General features: G+C 36.5%; 1 protein-coding gene, 4 long non-coding RNA genes and 1 pseudogene across 5 annotated transcripts in view; 3 read left to right on the top strand and 3 right to left on the bottom strand.

Moving 5' to 3' along the window:
- The window catches only part of LOC147484073 (uncharacterized), a 54,276-nt gene extending 46,453 nt beyond the window's left edge, over nt 1-7,823 (bottom strand). The window contains exon 1 of the long non-coding RNA XR_015203799.1: nt 7,807-7,823. This is a non-coding gene — a long non-coding RNA (uncharacterized LOC147484073). The remainder of the gene's footprint in view (nt 1-7,806) is intronic.
- LOC147484071 (protein SEMI-ROLLED LEAF 2-like) overlaps nt 1-15,441 on the top strand; it is a 30,078-nt gene extending 14,637 nt beyond the window's left edge. The window contains 8 exon segments of the mRNA XM_086575995.1: nt 12,771-12,973; nt 13,063-13,256; nt 13,458-13,750; nt 13,920-14,074; nt 14,159-14,220; nt 14,223-14,584; nt 14,718-14,867; nt 15,003-15,441. Of these exon segments, the coding sequence (XP_086432121.1) occupies nt 12,771-12,973; nt 13,063-13,256; nt 13,458-13,750; nt 13,920-14,074; nt 14,159-14,220; nt 14,223-14,584; nt 14,718-14,867; nt 15,003-15,113 (1,530 nt within the window). The 3' untranslated portion in view covers nt 15,114-15,441.
- Nucleotides 3,472-5,519, top strand: LOC147484075 (uncharacterized). Its single transcript, XR_015203829.1, has 3 exons — nt 3,472-3,816; nt 4,404-4,826; nt 5,449-5,519. It is a non-coding gene; the product is annotated as an uncharacterized LOC147484075 (long non-coding RNA).
- Nucleotides 5,924-7,483, bottom strand: LOC147484074 (uncharacterized). The gene is made up of 3 exons (XR_015203827.1): nt 7,013-7,483; nt 6,747-6,854; nt 5,924-5,978 (listed from the first exon to the last, which is right to left on the bottom strand). It is a non-coding gene; the product is annotated as an uncharacterized LOC147484074 (long non-coding RNA).
- On the bottom strand, nt 8,107-8,538 carry LOC147484072 (uncharacterized). The gene is made up of 2 exons (XR_015203830.1): nt 8,492-8,538; nt 8,107-8,376 (listed from the first exon to the last, which is right to left on the bottom strand). It is a non-coding gene; the product is annotated as an uncharacterized LOC147484072 (long non-coding RNA).
- A 130-nt stretch (nt 15,442-15,571) lies between the features above and the next one.
- On the top strand, nt 15,572-17,404 carry LOC147484070 (putative GDP-L-fucose synthase 2 pseudogene; annotated as a pseudogene).
- Nucleotides 17,405-18,383: the final 979 nt, after the last annotated feature.

The following is an 18,383-nucleotide window of genomic DNA, read 5'->3' as shown; positions in this document are numbered from 1 at the left end:
AAGATGTAGTTGTTTGAATTCAATTATTTCTGCTTGTGCTCAGCATGGACAAGGGGTTAGTGCTTTGAACTTTTGAGAGGAATGCTCGGACATTGAACCCAACAAGGTAACAATTGTCTCCGGTTCTCCCTGCTTGTGCAAGATTGGCTGCACTGCGCAGGGTAAAGAGATTCACCAGTTTAATATCAGGAGAGGGTTTGATATGCATATTGCAATATGGAATTTTAATAAGAACGAACCATTAGTCAAGCTGAAATTTTAGCCTGTGGCCTGTGGTGAGTGACAATCACTGGTGGGTTTTGTAACTGCACCTGGTTTTGGAAAACTACTGACTTGAGGCCATGCTTGGGACTAGTCAAGCTGCAATGTGTATGCAATATTGTACATTTTTTATCACATTTATAAGCTCGTGGAATATGTATTCTACTTGTTATGTTCATATTCATTGACCACCCATTGTAGATTACTCCAGTGATTTGATCACATTTGTTCTCAAAAAACAGATAGCCAACACTAGAGTTTACTACTTACTTCTATGCCAAAAAAAAAAAAATTAACATTAATAACGACTAGAAAAAAAAGTATGTTATGCACACATACAATGAATGGATTACAGTTGTAAATTTTGCTGTGTAAACGTAGAAGAACTCCAATGTCCAAACATTTTTGAGTTTTGAGTTTTGAGTTTTGAGTTTGTAAAACATCTTAGATTAGGGAAGAAAATGAGGTTACCAAAAAAAAAAAAGGAGGAATTGTCTTCGTCTTTGTAGAGAGTATGATAGACGGCAAGATTAATGAGATCTTGACTCATAAGCCAACAAATTTGAGGATTGACTCACGTCGCAAACGTAGAAGAACAGGCAACCAGTTTTGAGTTCTACTCGACATTAGATTGAAAATGACTCTGATTACCAAATTATTCTACACGGCAAGATTAATGGAGATCTTGACAGGCAAGACCAAGTACACCTCGCAATGCTCCTAATTCTACAATTTGCAAAGATGATTTCAAAGGCAATATTAATGGAGATCTTGATAGGCAAGAAAAAAAAAATTGAAGACCAAGTACACGTCGCAATGCTACTATATATACTACACCACATACATTTTAGTTTATACAATTCGCAAAGATGATTTCAAGCCAGGCATTTACAGTATTTAACTTTTACATCATCTTCCTACTCTTTAACCAGTTGATGTCCCAAACAAAACCTTCTATGGCCACCTCTGGAAATGAGACTGATCTTCACTCTCTGATCGCTATTAGAGATGAAATTCAAGGCGGCTTAAGCTCGTGGAACCAATCTGCTCATTTCTGTCAGTGGCAAGGCATTACATGCGGCAAGCGTCATCAAAGAGTCATAAGTTTGAATCTTACCAGCCAGAGTTTGGTTGGATCGTTATCGCCTCAAATTGGAAACCTCACTTTCCTAAGGGACATCGACCTTAGTAACAATATATTCTACGGTGAGATCCCACAAGAAACTGGTCGGTTGTTTCGTCTTCGAGTACTCTATCTGTTCGGTAACACTTTCGAAGGAGAAATTCCAGTCAATCTAACCCAATGTACTGAACTCAGGTACATTAGTTTAAATCGGAACAAATTGTCAGGGATTATTCCGGCAGAGCTTGGCTCATTGTCAAAGCTTGAATTCTTGGTTATTGAAAAAAACAAACTGACAGGAGTGCTACCCTCTTCTTTAGGTAATCTTTCGTCGCTTCAAACCTTCTCCACAGTTGATAATAAATTGGTTGGAAGTATTCCAGCCAGCTTTGGTAGACTGTCAAGCTTAAAAACCTTCTTTGTTGGAAGTAATTTACTATCTGGTGAGGTCCCGTTAACAATTTTCAACATCTCATCCTTGAATTTTTTAGCAATTGAAGATAACCAATTTAGTGGTAGTCTTCCACCAGACATGGGCATCACTCTTCCTAATCTCGTCCGTTTCACTGGTGCAACAAATCAACTTTCTGGACTACTCCCAGTTTCATTAGCTAATGCTTCTAAACTTCAACTATTTGATATTGCAGAAAACAATTTTAAAGGACAAATTCCTAAGGATTTTCAATTCCCTCAAACTATTGAACAGCTAAATCTTGGACCTAATCATCTAGGAACAGGAGAAGCTCATGATTTGAGTTTTATCACTTATTTGACCAACTCCAGTAATCTAAAATTCTTGGGCTTGAACCAAAACAATTTCGGAGGTGTTTTCCCGAACTCTATTACCAATCTCTCCAACCGAATGGAGAGGTTGTATCTAAACAGCAATCAAATATCTGGAATTATCCCAGAAGGGATTGGGAACCTGGTCAATTTGTATATATTAGATCTCCAGTATAATAACTTTTACGGTAGTATTCCATCTTCAATTGGAAAACTCCGTAGTTTACAGGGGTTAGATCTCTCCGGAAACAAATTATCTGGACCGATCCCATCTTCTCTAGAAAACAATACTAAATTGAGTGAATTGTGGTTTAGGAAGCAATAGACTGGAAGGAAACATTCCTTCCTGGTCTTGGTGCTCTTAGCCAATTGCAAAAACTGGATCTGGGACAAAACAACCTAAATGGTACCATACCTAAAGAGATCTTTAATATTCCCACTCTGCTTTATCTTAACTTCTATGAACTCCTTAACTGGTTCCCTACCTTTAGAAGTAGGAAAACTAAAAATCTTGTTGATATCGAGGTGTCGAAATAAGTTAATGCAGTTTAATACCTAATACTCTTGGTGAGTGTTTGAGTTTGGAAATTTTATACTTGGACGGAAATTTGTTTGAAGGGACAGTTCCTCAATCTTTGAGTTCTTTAAAAAGTGTCCAAGAGTTAGATCTATCAAGCAACAATTTGCCAGGTGAAATTCCAAAATATTGGGGGGACTTTATGTATCTCCAGCTATTGAATCTATCCTTCAATAAATTTGAAGGTGAGGTACCAGATGAATCGGAATTTTTAAAATTGCGGGCAATTTTTCAGTTGTTGGAAATTCCGATCTCTGTGGGGGTATACATGAACTGCAATTGCCGCCATGCCGATTTAACAACTCCAAAAAAGCAAGGTGTAAAAGCATGGAAGGTCCGATCCTTCCAAAATGGCAATTATGATCGGTGTGTCCGTGTTTATTCTTTTGGCTTCATGTTCTCTAATATTTTTACTTGAGGAGAAAAGTAAACTTAAAACGGCTTCTTTGCCATCATTTAGTGATCGGCATCTCAAGGTCTCATATGGAGATCTTTCTCCCCGATTGGTGGATTTTCTCCGCCTAATTTTGTTAGTTCAGTGGTTTTGGCGGTGTGTATAAGGGAATGCTTAACCAATCTGAAAACCGTTGTTGTTTGTTAAGGTGTTCAAACTTCAATTGAGAGGAGCTTTAAAGAGTTTTGGCGGGCGAGTGTGAATCATTCGCGAATATCCATCGAAATCTTGTTAAGATTCTAACTTCTTTTCTCTAGAGTGTTACTTAAGGAAATGAATTTAAAGCACTAGTCTTTGAGTTCATGCCAAATGGAGGTTTAGATAAGTGGTTGCATCAAGAGATTAGTGAACATGATGAAGAATCGAATTTGAACCTACTTCAAAGACTAAATGTCGCCATTGATGTTGCTTCTGCGCTTATCTATCTTCATCACGAGTGCCACGTTTTGGTTATTCATCGTGATCTAAAGCCAAGCAATGTGCTTCTTGATAATGATATGGTAGCCCATGTTGGTGATTTTGGCTTAGCAAAGCTTCTTTCGGGATCAATAGAGAACTTGCATGATAATCAAAGTACCTCAACAGGGGTAAAGGGATCTATTGGCTATGCCGCTCCAGGTAGGAATTTAAAGATCGGGGAGTCAGTACTTTTTACAATTCATAAATGCATGAATTTAATATCTAGTATACTGCATCATTAGTTATAATTTTCTGTGCAGTCTCATTTTAGTGAAACTCAATTCTTTTTGTCTCTTTTTTCTCCAGTTAAGTTCGACGCCATTAACACCCCAGTTACAGGAGGGCCTTGGATAGTTGAATGTTTTAAGCTCCAAAATTTATAGCATAGTTGTTTAGATAGTCAATCGAAAAAAAATAGTTATGTAGATATCTTAAAAGGGGAAAAAGATCACTTGATCTAATTACTTTTCAGTCCATGTTAGTTGAATTAAAATTTAAAAGATCAATGATGAACAAACTATGGATGTGGTGGTAATTAAGCTAGTTTGGTTACTTTTATTAATATCTTAACTGACGATTGTGAGGACCTTTTTAATCTCTCTATAGTAGAATGGATATAAAACATTATGGTATTACTATTATATTTCTTTTTCTTTTTTTTGTTTTCTTTTTACTGGCCAATGGCTCTTAATATATATTCATTTAAATGGTTTACTAAAAACTAGTGATTGATGTATATATTGCAGAATATGGTATGGGTGCTGATGCATCCATACAAAGTGATGTGTGAGTTATGGAATTCTAGTGTTGGAAATGTCTACAGAAGGAGACCAACCGATGAGATGTTTACAAACGGTTTAAAACCTCCATAACTATGCTAGCAACGGTTTGCAAGATCAACTTATAAAGATTGTGGATCCAATACTTCTATCTCAAGGAGATGACACTTTAGGAGATACTATTACCATGAGAATTAGCAGTCCGTCAGAAGAACAAAACTGCTAGAGTGCATGACCGCAATAGTCAGAATTGGGGTTGCATGTTCTGTGGAATCACCGTCGAGAGAATGGATATTAGAGATGTCAAGAGAGAATTGAACGCCATCAGAAAAACATTTCTTGGTGCTAGGATTCACGAAGAACGAATCGACTCCAACGACGGTTTGACAGGTAAAATCACATCTCTTACAAATAAATTAAATAATTGTTGAATGTGAAAGAGATAGATAGAGGAGAAGAAATCAGTGTTTTTGCTCTGTAATTTTTCCTTCATTTATGTCCTCTTCTCCTTCCATTCTTGAAGTTTGCATTTAACGGTCGTTTGTTTGTGATTTCTTTCCTATGCTGAAAAAAACTGTTTGGTTTCTTTCTTTCTCTTTTAAAGAAAGTTGTTGATGAGATCAATCCTTCCATTTAGTAGTTAAAACACTTTTATGATTAAAATTGTATGAAACATTGATTGTAAATTTATGAAACATTAAAAAAATAGTACTTTTATTTATATTTTTTGTGAAGCTAATGAACTCTAACAATTCTTGGTTACCATGTGAGATCAGCTCAAACTGTTACTACTGTGTTAATTTGTTTCCCCAAAACAGGAGTTGCCACGTCGGTCTTATATAAATATCTGTGTCAATGTGACTTAGATTCAAACAATATACATAGGTCTCTCTCTTTTGATAGGTTAAGACACTATGGTTCCAACATGTGTTGTAGAGCATTCAACATTTTATCAAAGTTTTCGCCTCATGCCATGCTTACCTCAATATGGCTAAATGGTGTTTTTTGCCAGAAGCCAATTCATGATACTGTTGGCTTCAGAAACGAGAAGTAGAAGGCATCACAATCGATTTAGCTTCAATGGTAAGATATTTATATCCATCTGGCTAACAATGGGAAAACCAAATGAGACACTAATGGACAAAGGCTCGACTACTTCGACTTAATTTTGGGACAACTGTGAAATCCCATTGATACAATTCTAAACAAAAAAAAAAAAAAAAAAAAAAAAAAAAAACAGTTTATAAATTAAGGAAGTATAAGCCTAAGAAGATACATACAATTAGCCATGAATTCACAAACCTAAAATTGATAAGAGCCAACAAAAAAAAAAAATTTACAAACCAACCTGATGGAGAGCAAATGGTGATGATACCATAGTTATCAAAAAAAAAAAAACATTAGCACTTGCCTCATCTAAGACAAATCAAGGAATATACTTTAAAATTTCTTTTTCTTCGATAAGGAAGACCATGAGATATGTTTCATGTAGATGTTATTGAAGATGATTAATGTCGTGATGGCGGGCATGTAAGTATGGCCCTATTTCCAATAACAAACTCTTAGAATTCAACCGACACCAAAAAGGGCAATACTTTTAATAAGCCATTAAGTGTGATCAATAACATCTACATCTACATCTACATCAATTGATTATCCAATAGTAAAACCATACCACCTATGTCTTTGTACTTCATCGGCTCAAGATAAGTAAGTTTCCCTAAAAGAAAATATATTGAGGTTGCAAAATGGGGCTAAGCTAATCATTTAAAGCAAAAGATATACATTTAAAGACATTTTCCTTATGGAATTCCTCTTATTGTGTACATTTAGATTAGATTGTCTAAATGTTTCAAAGTCTTAACCAAATTTTGAGAACACCACTGAAAGACCACAAATTGGAATTGAATTAAGTACAGAGAATCAACAATTTAATCCAAAGGCAGAGTTATCCCAAAACTAATGTATGACAATCTACTCGATGTAATATATGAATGAAATGAAACAATGAAAGATTTAATATAATGACCAAAACCATAACAGAAAAGCTTTTGCTAGTTTTATGTTTACTATAACACGTACTACTATCCTAGTTCAGTTTCCACATGCATTTAAAACCCTAACCATGGCACTTTGAAATTCAATTTTGCGCTCTCGTTGTTAGTTTTTGTATCAAATTCCTCTTCTTATTTGTGCAGAAATAAAATGATGACCAACTCAAATTACAATGACTAACCACAAATAGTTGTAAGAGTCCAAGTGGATAAACAATTTTATTTATTAAGAAAAAATATTGTAAGGAAATCATACCTTGCAATATAGTAATCACGTATGAAAGATTCTACAAACACCAAATGCCACATTCGGATGATTCTTTGTACTGAGGTCGAAAATTCAAAAATAATGAATTGAAACATCCTATATTGGTGCAATAGATTGAGCAAATGTTAGAAAATTCAGTACGTAAAAGCTCAGAATCTCCAACATTGATTAATTTAATTCAATCCCATCTCAAAAAACACCAATTCAAACCAAACAAACAGATGAAAGTAACAGAAACCCAAAGGTAAACTTACTTCAAAATACCCATTTGTCCTTCAAAGTTTATTACTGCTGCTGTTATGCTTGTACTGCAACAAAAACCTTGAAGGCGTTAGCTTCATGATGACTGCCACAAAATCTTCAATTTTGACTAAGAAATTCGTGATGAGGTGGAGAGGCAACCATCAATTTCTAAATGATGATGGCAATTCGTTTTTTTGATGAGTGAAGAGTGTTTTTCTTTTTTGTGGTGAAGGAGGAGGCGATCTTTGAGAGGTGAAGTGTGTTATTCTTTTTTCAGGTGATGAAGGCGGTGGAAGTTAAGGCTGAAAAAGGTGTTTTGTTTTTTTAGTAGAAAAATGGAGTTGGAAGCTTGAAGAGAGAGAGAAAGAGTGGAGACGAAAATACTGAACAGAGAGAAAAAACGTAAAGCCTGTGCGAAATGACGAACTACCCAAGTTGTTAGATGTGAAAAGACAACAATAACCCTGTGACGTACGTGGTGAAAAAACTTTTCATTGACCCCCAGATATAGCCGGGCTTACCACATTAATAGTGGATGATCTTATGATTAAGCTAGTTGGATACGAAACGACATTGCTTGATATTGCTGGTGCTATGGGTTACCCGATGAATTTGACACAATCTTGGCCAGGAAATGATGCATGCCATGGTTGGACTTTTATTACTTGTGATTCACAAGGAAAGAATGTGACTGTTATTAATTTCTCAAAGCAGCATTTTCTGGGTACTATATCTCCGGCTTATGGAGATCTTGCTTCTTTGAGAAATTTGTTATTGAATGATAATAATCTTACTGGTAGTATACCGGATGGATTGATTGCGCTTCCACAGCTCCAAGTATTAGATGTCTCGAACAATAATCTTACAGGAAAGATACCGAGTTTTCCTCCAAAAGTGAATGTTAAAACTTCATTCAGTTCCATCCAATCAAAACATATAATCTCCTTTTGGGTAGTGATACACTCACTGGAGGTGGCACTGATAATATAGTCATGGAGAGAAACAAAATATGAAAACTGAATTTGACTTGCTTCTTCTGTATTCTGTACCATAGTTATCGTGATTAAATTCTATGGTGAGCACTGAATTCAGAAAAAGGTGAAAGTGAAATTGAAAGAGAAAAAAAAATGTGTCGGAAGAAAGAAACACACCTGTTCTATTGTTGGAATATAATATTAAACAACAGAAAAGATCTACTTAAGCTTGCTAAAGTATCGGTTACACTTGGTCGTGTTAGTAAATTTAGTCCCACCTCCTTTTCCATTACTTGTTCTCGATCAATTTGTTCCAAGACCGGAAGGAGTAGATGCACCAAGTATTTGGAATATTTATGTTCTCCATCTTTATTTAACTTCCTTTCTGACTTATGTTTCTCCTGAAATAAAAACCATTTGAAATGTACATGATATCACTACTGCAGTATGAAGAAGAAAATGGGAAAATGGGAAAATTGATTAAGAGTAATAAATTACGATGCTAAAAAAAAAAACCTTATAATTTCCATGTGTACGCTAAGCATTGTTTGCAATTGCAGTTTCGCGACAAACTGGGCAAGACTCAACAACTTCCGTGTGTGATGTGTGGATACCTACAATCAATAACAATGAAAAGAAAGCATAACCATAAAAAAGAGACTTTCGATAGAACCCTTTTTGCGACTACGAAGTTAGTCCAAATTGAAACACATGGACAAAGTATGAAGTATAACTAAATGTGGTATTAAATTGTAGCCATCTCGTGATAAAATAGAGATTACTAATGCCTTAAACGAATGTGGTACATTAGAAATATTTGTTTCTTACTTTTTGATTGATCGGTAAAAATCATTTAATATCACCGATAGATAAATAACATCGGTGTTACAATAGTTTACAAAATTATGCCTCATAGGCTCGTAGCATGATTCTACTTGACCATCAAAAGTGCTCTACACTTGTTCTCCCATTACGTACATGTCGCAGATATCGTTTTTCTAAGTTTATGTAACATGAAAGAGTAAATGAAAGCCTTACTCTTAGAAGATACTTCTTTCCAATTATTTTGGGATGTTAAACTTATGATATTCAAATTTGGCTGAATAAGCTTCATTGTTTCCAATATCTTAGCAATGATTTTCCTTGCGTAATTTAAGGTTGAAATTTTGCAATAACACGGAATTAAAAGGGTTCCCAAATTCATCAAAAAAGCAGTTATCCAAGTAAAAACTTAAAAAGCACAAAATCTCATTACCATAAAAGGAGAACTTAACAACCACAAAAAGATTTACCATTTTAAGCATGAATGGCAATATCTTTTGTTTTACATTTCGTGCATCGGACAACCGCCCCTTTATCATTTCTTTGACATTGGTGGCACATAGTAGAATCTCCATAATCCTCTTTTCTATTCATCCCAAAAAAATTTATGTTCAACAATTTATTCGATCCAAAACACAAAATAGGAAAAGGACATGATACATTTTATTGATGAAAACAGATTATTAGTTTAGAATCTACATGAAGTAGAAACAGAAAACACTTACATGGTTGGTTTTTCCTTGTGACACCTCCCCATGGAGTAGGTTCCTTCAAACTGTTTTTAAACCTAGTCGATCTTCTGCCACGACCTAGATCAGATTTTTCCTCCTCTGTCTGCTCAACTTTCTCCACTAATTCCTGGTCCCTTTTCACCACTTTTTCATCATTAGTCTTAGAGACTTTATCGCTTGTGCATGAACCTGTTGGCCATGTCCAAGAGTTGCCAACTCTGAACATGTACTAATAACACTGACAAAAGTTATTTTATCTGGCCTTAATCCAGCCAACTTCATCAGATTAAACTGATCCAAAGCTCCCTCAGAGCATCCGTTTTGAGCCCTACCCACTATAATCGTATTGCACGCAATGACATTATGAACAGGCATCCCCTCAAAAACTTTCTCCCCATCACTCATATTTTCACATTTCATATACATATGAGCAAGTGAGCTTCCAACAACTAAATCAAAATCAATCCCAGACTTCATAACATACCCATGTATCTGCTGCCCAAGTTTAACCTCCTTCGACCCCACACAACCCCCTTAAAACACTCCCTAAAAAGTAAACTTATCGAAACAATCCCATCCCATGCATTTTCCCAAACAAACACATCCCTCCTCATTAAACTCAAAATCAGTATCAACCCACCAACCATAACATTCCACGTCGCAAAGGTTTCTTTCCGGCATTTCATCAAACAAAATCCTAGAACGCTATCCAAAATGAAGTGGCTAGAAGAAACAAAATAGTTATATGAAGCGGTGAATGGTAGGATTTGGGCCTTAGATTCCGCGATGGATGACCCTACTTGTTCATGGGACACAAAAGAGGCAACTCCTTTGATCTTTTTAACTTTCTTTGTCAAAAGTGCGCCCTATGTGGCTAGGCCCATGCCCTAGACTCTAGACTCACACTCGTAGTCTTCACGCCAAAAGTCTGCCCTAGGCTCATCTCTAGCAAGTAGCACTTAAGCGAGCTAAGCTGCATTGCCGCCTGCGATATATATTGAGTCTAAAAGTCGGGAGAACTCGTTATTGGCCACTTGTCGGGTTAGCTTTATATTCTCAACTGTTGAGAAAAGTGCGCTTTACATCTGCATGCTTGAGAATGTGCACCAATCGGTGTTTTTCATCTACAAAACCTAATCATGACATGTTAGTTGATGGTCCCGACTCACGGAAGACATGCCACATGGATGACATTGAGAGGACGGTGTCTTATATTCTTATTGAGAGATGTCGGAATGTTTACTTAGCAAGGTTCCGATGCTCGACGCGTTAAAATTATAGTTAAATAAGGCTCATGTATATTTATTCTTTTTCTTTTTGCTTCGTGTTTTCCCGGTTAGTGGTAGTAGAGGTGAGCAAAACCTGAGGCATATTTTCCTTGGTGGTACTTCACAGCAGGTAATTTGATCTTCAGTTTTGAGAGTGGGTTTTAAGTCTTGATGCTAGAGCGTGGCTTGGCTTTAAATAGAAACAGAAAACACTTACAGTAGTTGGTTTTTTCCTTGTGACACCTCCCGATGGAGTAGGTTCCTTCAAACTGTTTTTAAACCTAGTCGATCTTCTGCCACGACCTAGATCAGATTTTTCCTCCTCTGTCTGCTCAACTTTCTCCACTAATTCCTGGTCCCTTTTCACCACTTTTTCATCATTAGTCTTAGAGACTTTATCGCTTGTGCATGAACCTGTTGGCCATGTCCAAGAGTTGCCAACTCTGAACATGTACTAATAACACTGACAAAAGTTATTTTATCTGGCCTTAATCCAACCAACTTCATTAGATTAAACTGATCCAAAGCTCCCTCAGAGCATCCGTTTTGAGCCCTACCCGCTATAATCGTATTGCACGCAATGACATTATGAACATGCATCCCCTCAAAAACTTTCTCCCCATCACTCATATTTCCACATTTCATATACATATGAGCAAGTGAGCTTCCAACAACTAAATCAAAATCAATCCCAGACTTCATAACATACCCATGTATCTGCTGCCCAAGTTTAACCTCCTCCTTCCCCCACACAACCCCTTAAAACACTAAAGTAAACTTATCAGGAAACAATCCCATCCCATGCATTTTCCCAAACAAACACATCCCTCCTCATTAAACTCAAACTGTATCAACTCACCAACCATAGCATTCCACGTCGCAAGGTTTCTTTCCGGCATTTCATCAAACAAAATCTTAGCACTATCCAAATCCCCATTTTGAACAAACCCACCTATCAAAATATTATAAGACATAACATTCTTCCTTGGCAATACACTAAACAAAGTTATACCACTCTCTAAATCCTCACATTTGCAATACATATTAATTAAATGATTCATAACAAACTTTTCTAAACAACACCCAGATGTTATAACCATGGAATGTTTGGTATACATCCTTTAATAAGGTGAGAAGACAAATTTAAACGCCTATTGTGAAAAAAAAAAAAAATTACAAATCACTGGTCTGGCAAATTGTGAAAATAAATTTTGTTGATTTAATTTGTTGTTTTAGGCCAAAAATAAATAAATAGAGAAAATAAAAAGTTATTTGAGTGTAAGTGTGAAACTCACCAAGATGTTAAGCTTCCCATTGAACACTGATGAGGTCTCTTCCATTAATTTCTCTCTTTGGGTTCGCACCGAGACATCACAAACTAATCCGGTTACTTTATATCCCAACTGGCTCCAGTAATGCGGATGGATTGATTGGACTGGGGTTTTGACGAAGAGTCTTTTGCTCAATTTCTTCTTTCATTTTTTTTTTTTTTTTTAGGTTTGGTGAGAAGAAGAAGTCCTTTTTTTTCTTTCTTTTGGAGGGCTTGAAGAATGACATTAGTTTAATTTTGGAAGAGGAATAAGAAAGAGGGTTTGAAGAGATGAATTTTTGTTTGGAGAGTCGGGAGTGTTTTGTATAATTGAAAAAAAAAATATAGAAAGAGGTTTTTATTTATTTTGGGTTACGAACAATTGAAATCTGCAAAAGGGCGTATAATTCTTTTTTTTATGAAAAATCTGATGTGTCAGTCTCAGAGAAAAAACAGGGTGGGTTACTGTGAGCATTCTCAACAACTCAGTATTAATACTTAATAGTCTTTGATAGTAAGATTTGTTGCTATATTTTCTATTTCAAAGCTAGTTTTCTGTTTCATCTCCAGTCCTTTGCTAATTCTTGTTTTGTATAATATTAGAACGGAGGATAATTTTCCCTCTCAATTTCGTATAATTCCATTGAATTCTTCATTATCTACAGGTTGTATTAGTAGTCCTGGATAATTATGAAGATCATAAGAATAAGGCAGAAAATCTTGACCCTGAAACTCAAGGTACCCAAAGTCGGTGGGTGCAGGAAGTCCTTAAGGTTCAAGGCCATGTTTCTCCTTCACCTGATGTCATGACAAGAGTTCCTTCTTGGAGAAGTATTGTGAACGATAAAGGAGAAATAAATGTACCTATGTGAGTCCTTGCCTCAAATATTCTGCGATTGTTTTCTACATCTTGTGGATGAAGAACAATGTCATAATAGATTCTGTTACTATTCACAGGGAAGATACCAAGAACCCGAAATTTTGGTCTAGGGTATGCCTGCATAACATGGCCAAGCTGGCTAAGGTGGCTACAACGATACGGCGTGTCTTGGAGTCTCTGTTTCGCTACTTCGATAATGGTGATTTATGGACTCAACATGGATTAGCTCTTCCTGTTTTGTTGGACATGCAGTTGTTGATCGAAAATTCTGGTAAGAGTTTGTCAATTACTCAAGAACTGTGTTTCCATATCAACGGGAATTCCATCTTGCAAATAAGGCGCCTTGTCTGGGCAAATTTTTTGAATGAGACCTTTATTCGAGCTATTGTTTTGAGTAGTACTCTCCCTCATCTATTTCTCTTGCTGTCCTTATAGCCCCTGTCTTCTTATATTTCAATACCTCAATTTGCAGGTCAAAACATGCATTTGTTGTTGTCTATTTTAGTCAAGCACCTTGACCACAAGAATGTCATCAAACAACCTGATATGCAACTAAACATTGTTGAGGTTATCACTGCCCTTACTCAGCAATCTAAGGTTCAGGCTTCTGTCGCAGTTGTTAGTGCATTCACTGATCTCCTGCGACATTTGAGAAAAAGCATACACTGCTCACTGGAAGATTCAAGTCTGGGTGTTGATATAATTAAATGGAACAGAAATTTTCAAGCGGCGGTAGACGAGTGCCTTGTGCAGATATCGAATAAGGTAGTCTTTTCTCTCCATGTTTCTCAGTATTCTCATCACTCTTCATGTTTGACAATATAAATGATTGGGAAGAAGTTTCTGGTATTTCTTTCTCCGTTTCCCTAAATACTCGAGACAAAGCTTTTGCCAAAACTCAGTAAATATGAAACTCAGATACTACGGTAAACAGGTTGGAGATGCAGGCCCTGTTCTTGATGTGATGACTGGGATGTTGGAGAATATCTCAACTGTTACAGTGATAGCCAGGACTACAGTATCTGCCGTTTATCGGGCTGCTCAGATAGTAGCATCTTTACCAAATGTATCATTATCAAAACAAGGCAAGTTAGGCTCATTCTTTAGTTAATTCTTTCTTCAATACCTCGTTTCCTGATGCCATATCGCCGACATGCTCCAAACATTATTTAGGCATTTCGAGGCATTATTTCATCAATTACTTCTAGCTATGGTCCATCAGGACCATGAAACACGATGGGAGCTCACCGCATCTTTTCTGTTGTTCTTGTGCCGTCCTCTGTTTGCCCCACACCTTTTTCAGTAACCTCTGACTCAAATAAGGCATATGACCTTCGAAGGACCCTCTCTAGAACTGTTTCTGTTTTTTCTTCTTCAGCTGCTCTTTTTGAGAAGCTACGAAAGGACAAATTTTCTGTGCGAGAAAATGCTTGTCAAGAAAATACTGATAATATGTCTGTAGATGGGGAAGTGAAAAGCAACAATGAGGGGATTCTGACAAGATTGCAATCATCTTATTCCCAAGTTCATAGTGTGAATGGTTCCCCCAATCTTTCAACTTCTGGCACATTCTCAGGAAGCAAATTACATAAAGAACTGGTATGTGCCATTGATCTCTGCTTCATCCAAACAATATTTTCAATGTCATTTTCTAAATGTTTATAAGACACTGATATACATTTTTTTTATTCACCGCCACCTGATATAGCCTTTTCTATTCGTTAAACCTCAGGATCCAATTTCCCTCAGGTTGAGTAGTTGTCAGGTTACTCTCCTGCTTTCATCTATATGGGCACAGTCCATCTCTCCTGAGAACACACCCAGAGACTATGAGGCAATAGCTCATACCTACAGCCTGCTGTTATTATTTTCTAGAATCAAGGTAATAATGTGTGTGATTGTGCGTGAGTGGTACCATTTGGATTGCAATCGTATTATTTTGTCGACACAATAGAGCTGTCATTTTGTTCTTGTTTTTGTTATTCATCCACTTATGTGGTATCTATAATGTCTGTAGAACTCTAATCATGAGGTTTTAACTCGAAGTTTCCAGCTCGCATTTTCCTTAAGGAGCCTTGCTCTTCGAGAAGGAGGTAGGTTACTATTTTATTTGTGTTTACTTCAATGATTTTTGTTTCCATGTTGACTGTTCTCATAGACTACAAAATCGAGAAATCAACCTACACACTGAAATAAAAGGATAAATTCCTGATTCGGCAATGATGCCATTGTCAGCAACTCAGTATGTAATACTTTTGGACTCTCTTAATCGAGAGGGTTAACAATCGATATCGTGGGGTTTCCCCTTGCAAGTTATCCAATTTTACTGGAAAACAAACACTGTTACATCACCAAAGAAATGATGTGCACTATTGGGTCTGACACTATTGTCATGATTTTTAAAATCATAACTGAACATGCATATCTTCTGTTGAACAGCAAAATACATATTAACATTAGCAGTAGTTGTATACTGTATAGTTAAGTGAGCGGAGCAAACGCTCGGGCTGAGGGGTTATTTTTACAAAATATAGGTTAGTTTAAATGCAATCTGTCCTCATTCCTCATTTTTCTCTTCGCTCTCTCTCCACACCCTTTCAATCTCTTCTCCACTCCTCCCTTTCCGCTCCGCCCCCACTGCATAGCAGTATACGAGTATACACCTTTAGATAGGTACAGCCAGTATATATGTACAGTAAAGCAAGCCCAGATCCAACCCACCAAGAAGAAAATATTGATACCGTATAATATACCGACATTTAACTGTCGAAATTTATCCTACATATATATATTGAGTAATTGACACACTGTTCGGTAAATACTATTACATTTCCCTCTCCAGAATTTCAGATCTGTAAATCTCAATCTCAAACCAGTCTCTCTCCATAATGGATTCATTCTTATCGGACAAATCCTCAAAAATCTTTATAAGCGGGACACAAAGGTTTAGTCGGTTCCTCAATAGTTAAAAACTAATTGAATCTGGCTACACAAATCTCCTCCTCCGCACCCACTCGAACTTCGACCTCACCCGTCAAACCCAAGTCGAAAACTTCTTCTCAACCCACAAGCCCAATTCGTAATTTTAGCAGCCGCAAAAGTAGGTGGCATACATGCAAACAACACGCACCCAGCTGACTTCATATCAATAAATTTACTCATCCAAACCAACGTCATTCAATCATCTTACACCAACCACGTAAAAAATTACTATTCCTCGGTTCTTCATGCATTTATCCAAAGTACGCCACGCAACCTATTAAAGAAGACGCTACGTTACTTACAGGTCCCTTAGAACAAACAAACGAATGGTACGCGATTGCTAAAATAGGCCGGGATCAAAATGTGTCAAGCATATAGGTTGCGGAGTATAATTGGGATGCTATATCGGAATGCCAACGAATTTATCACGGGCGAATGATAACTTCCACCACGAGAACTCGCATGTTTTGCCTGCGTTAATGAGAACGTTCAGGCTTAAAGTTGGGAATGCTAAGGAGGTTGTGGTGTGGGGAGTGGTTTGGCTTTAAGGGAGTTTTTACATGTGGATGATTTAGCTGATGCTTTTTGTTTTTTGATGGACAAGTATAGTGGATTGGAACATGTTAATATAGGGAGTGGGAAAGAGGTTAGTATTAAGGAACTAGCGGAGTTGGTTAAGGAAGTTGTTGGGTTTCAAGGGGAGTTGGTTTGGGATTTGAGTAAGTTGGATGGGACACCGAGGAAGCTTATGGATAGTTCGAAGCTTGTCGGTTAGGATGGGTTCGAAGATATCGCTTCGTGATGGACTTGTGGATACCTATAAATGGTATTTGGAGTATGTTAAGCAATAATGCAGGTGTGGTTGTTTATTATTATTTTTGTTTCAATTGTCCATGTTTTCTATTTGATGACATTGCTGTTTATTTATTAGTATCATTAAACATGAGAGTTGGATGGATTTGTTTGAAATTTTATCAAGTCTAGTCATGGCGTTTTACAATTGTGAGTTTGTGATTATGCTTTGACGCTTTGTATTTGTGCTGCCATTCCCATCATAAGCGTCTACACCTATTAATGGAATATGTATTTACCATAAAGTATGAATGAGTCGTGGGCATAATCTTCAAAAGTATCGGAGTTTATGTCTGTGTCATTATTTGAGGATATAGACACTGGAAGTCAAATGTGATTCTGTTTTTGCATGGTTAGGACTCAAGAAATGATAGATCTTTTAGGAAAAGAGAAAATTACAAACATGTTACAGACTTACAGGTATCTGATTACTTATATTATTAAAGTTTTACTCAATATGGTACAGTTAGGCTTGAAAGCTACCAAAGTTTAGGTCAGATAAACAAGATAGAATACTTCTTTGAATTGTAGATTTCATTCATATCAATATGTTGTATTTGCCCCATAGGACGAAAACTTAATAAATAAAGCAAAGGTGATGGATGCTAATCATAATTGTCTGCTTTTCACACTGTCTCCATAATTTGTATTTCAAACCTCAACTCCCTATGGAATCCAATGCCCACGGGATGTGGACATGGAAGACCTTTAGTCAGTAAAAAGGGACTCTGAACGTGCTTACATTTTACTTAAAATTTAAAAACTTGTTTGCACTAGTGTTACATTCCTAGTTTGCCTTTACTGTGTATTTTTGTTTTCATTTAAACTTTGTTAATTCATGTACAATAAGATAAGATCCTTTTAAATAGATGTCCACTTGCATAACGATCGTTAAATATGTGTATTACATTCTTTCTCTCTTTAAATAATTTCTAGTATAGTGAAAGGTCTAAACATTGATATTTTCCATCTTAAGTTGTGTTTAGTAAATGTTTGAGATCTCTAAGTCCCAAATCAGTGATGATAGAGATAGCCTTAGATATTATCTACCAATAATGTTTCGAGTTGGTGTAGTAAAATGTTTTGGGTGGTCATTGCCTGCCTTTTGCAATAGAAAATGAAGGTAAAAATTGACAGTATACCTTCAATATATTTGTTAGTGTTTTAGATTTGTATATGCATATTGCCTATGGATTAGGACCGCCAATATGTATGTGGAGTTTATGTAGTCTCAACTGTAGCTATATAGTGTCTGGCTTTGGTCAATAGCACGACTCAGTAACTGGATAACTCCTTCCAGTATCATTCCGATTCTTTCTTTTCATTGTTGTTTCCTCATGTCCAACTTTAGTGATATCCCCTTTAAGTTTGGGTGATACGAGTCAGCGACTAATCAACTTGGATTAAGTGATGTAGAAAAAAGGAAGGAGTGGAGAAGGGAAGAGAAGAAGATGGCGAGAGGAGAAAGAGTTCGAATCAACTTGGAAGGTGTAGAAATTTATTCTCTTTGGGGCAACAATCCTTCTACTTCTAAGCTAAAAATACAAGGATTACCTAAAGATCC

Source organism: Coptis chinensis, chromosome 8 (genome assembly GCF_015680905.1).
Source record: "Coptis chinensis isolate HL-2020 chromosome 8, ASM1568090v1, whole genome shotgun sequence".
Taxonomy (NCBI): Eukaryota; Viridiplantae; Streptophyta; class Magnoliopsida; order Ranunculales; family Ranunculaceae; genus Coptis; species Coptis chinensis.
This window is presented reverse-complemented; position numbering and strand designations above follow the sequence as displayed.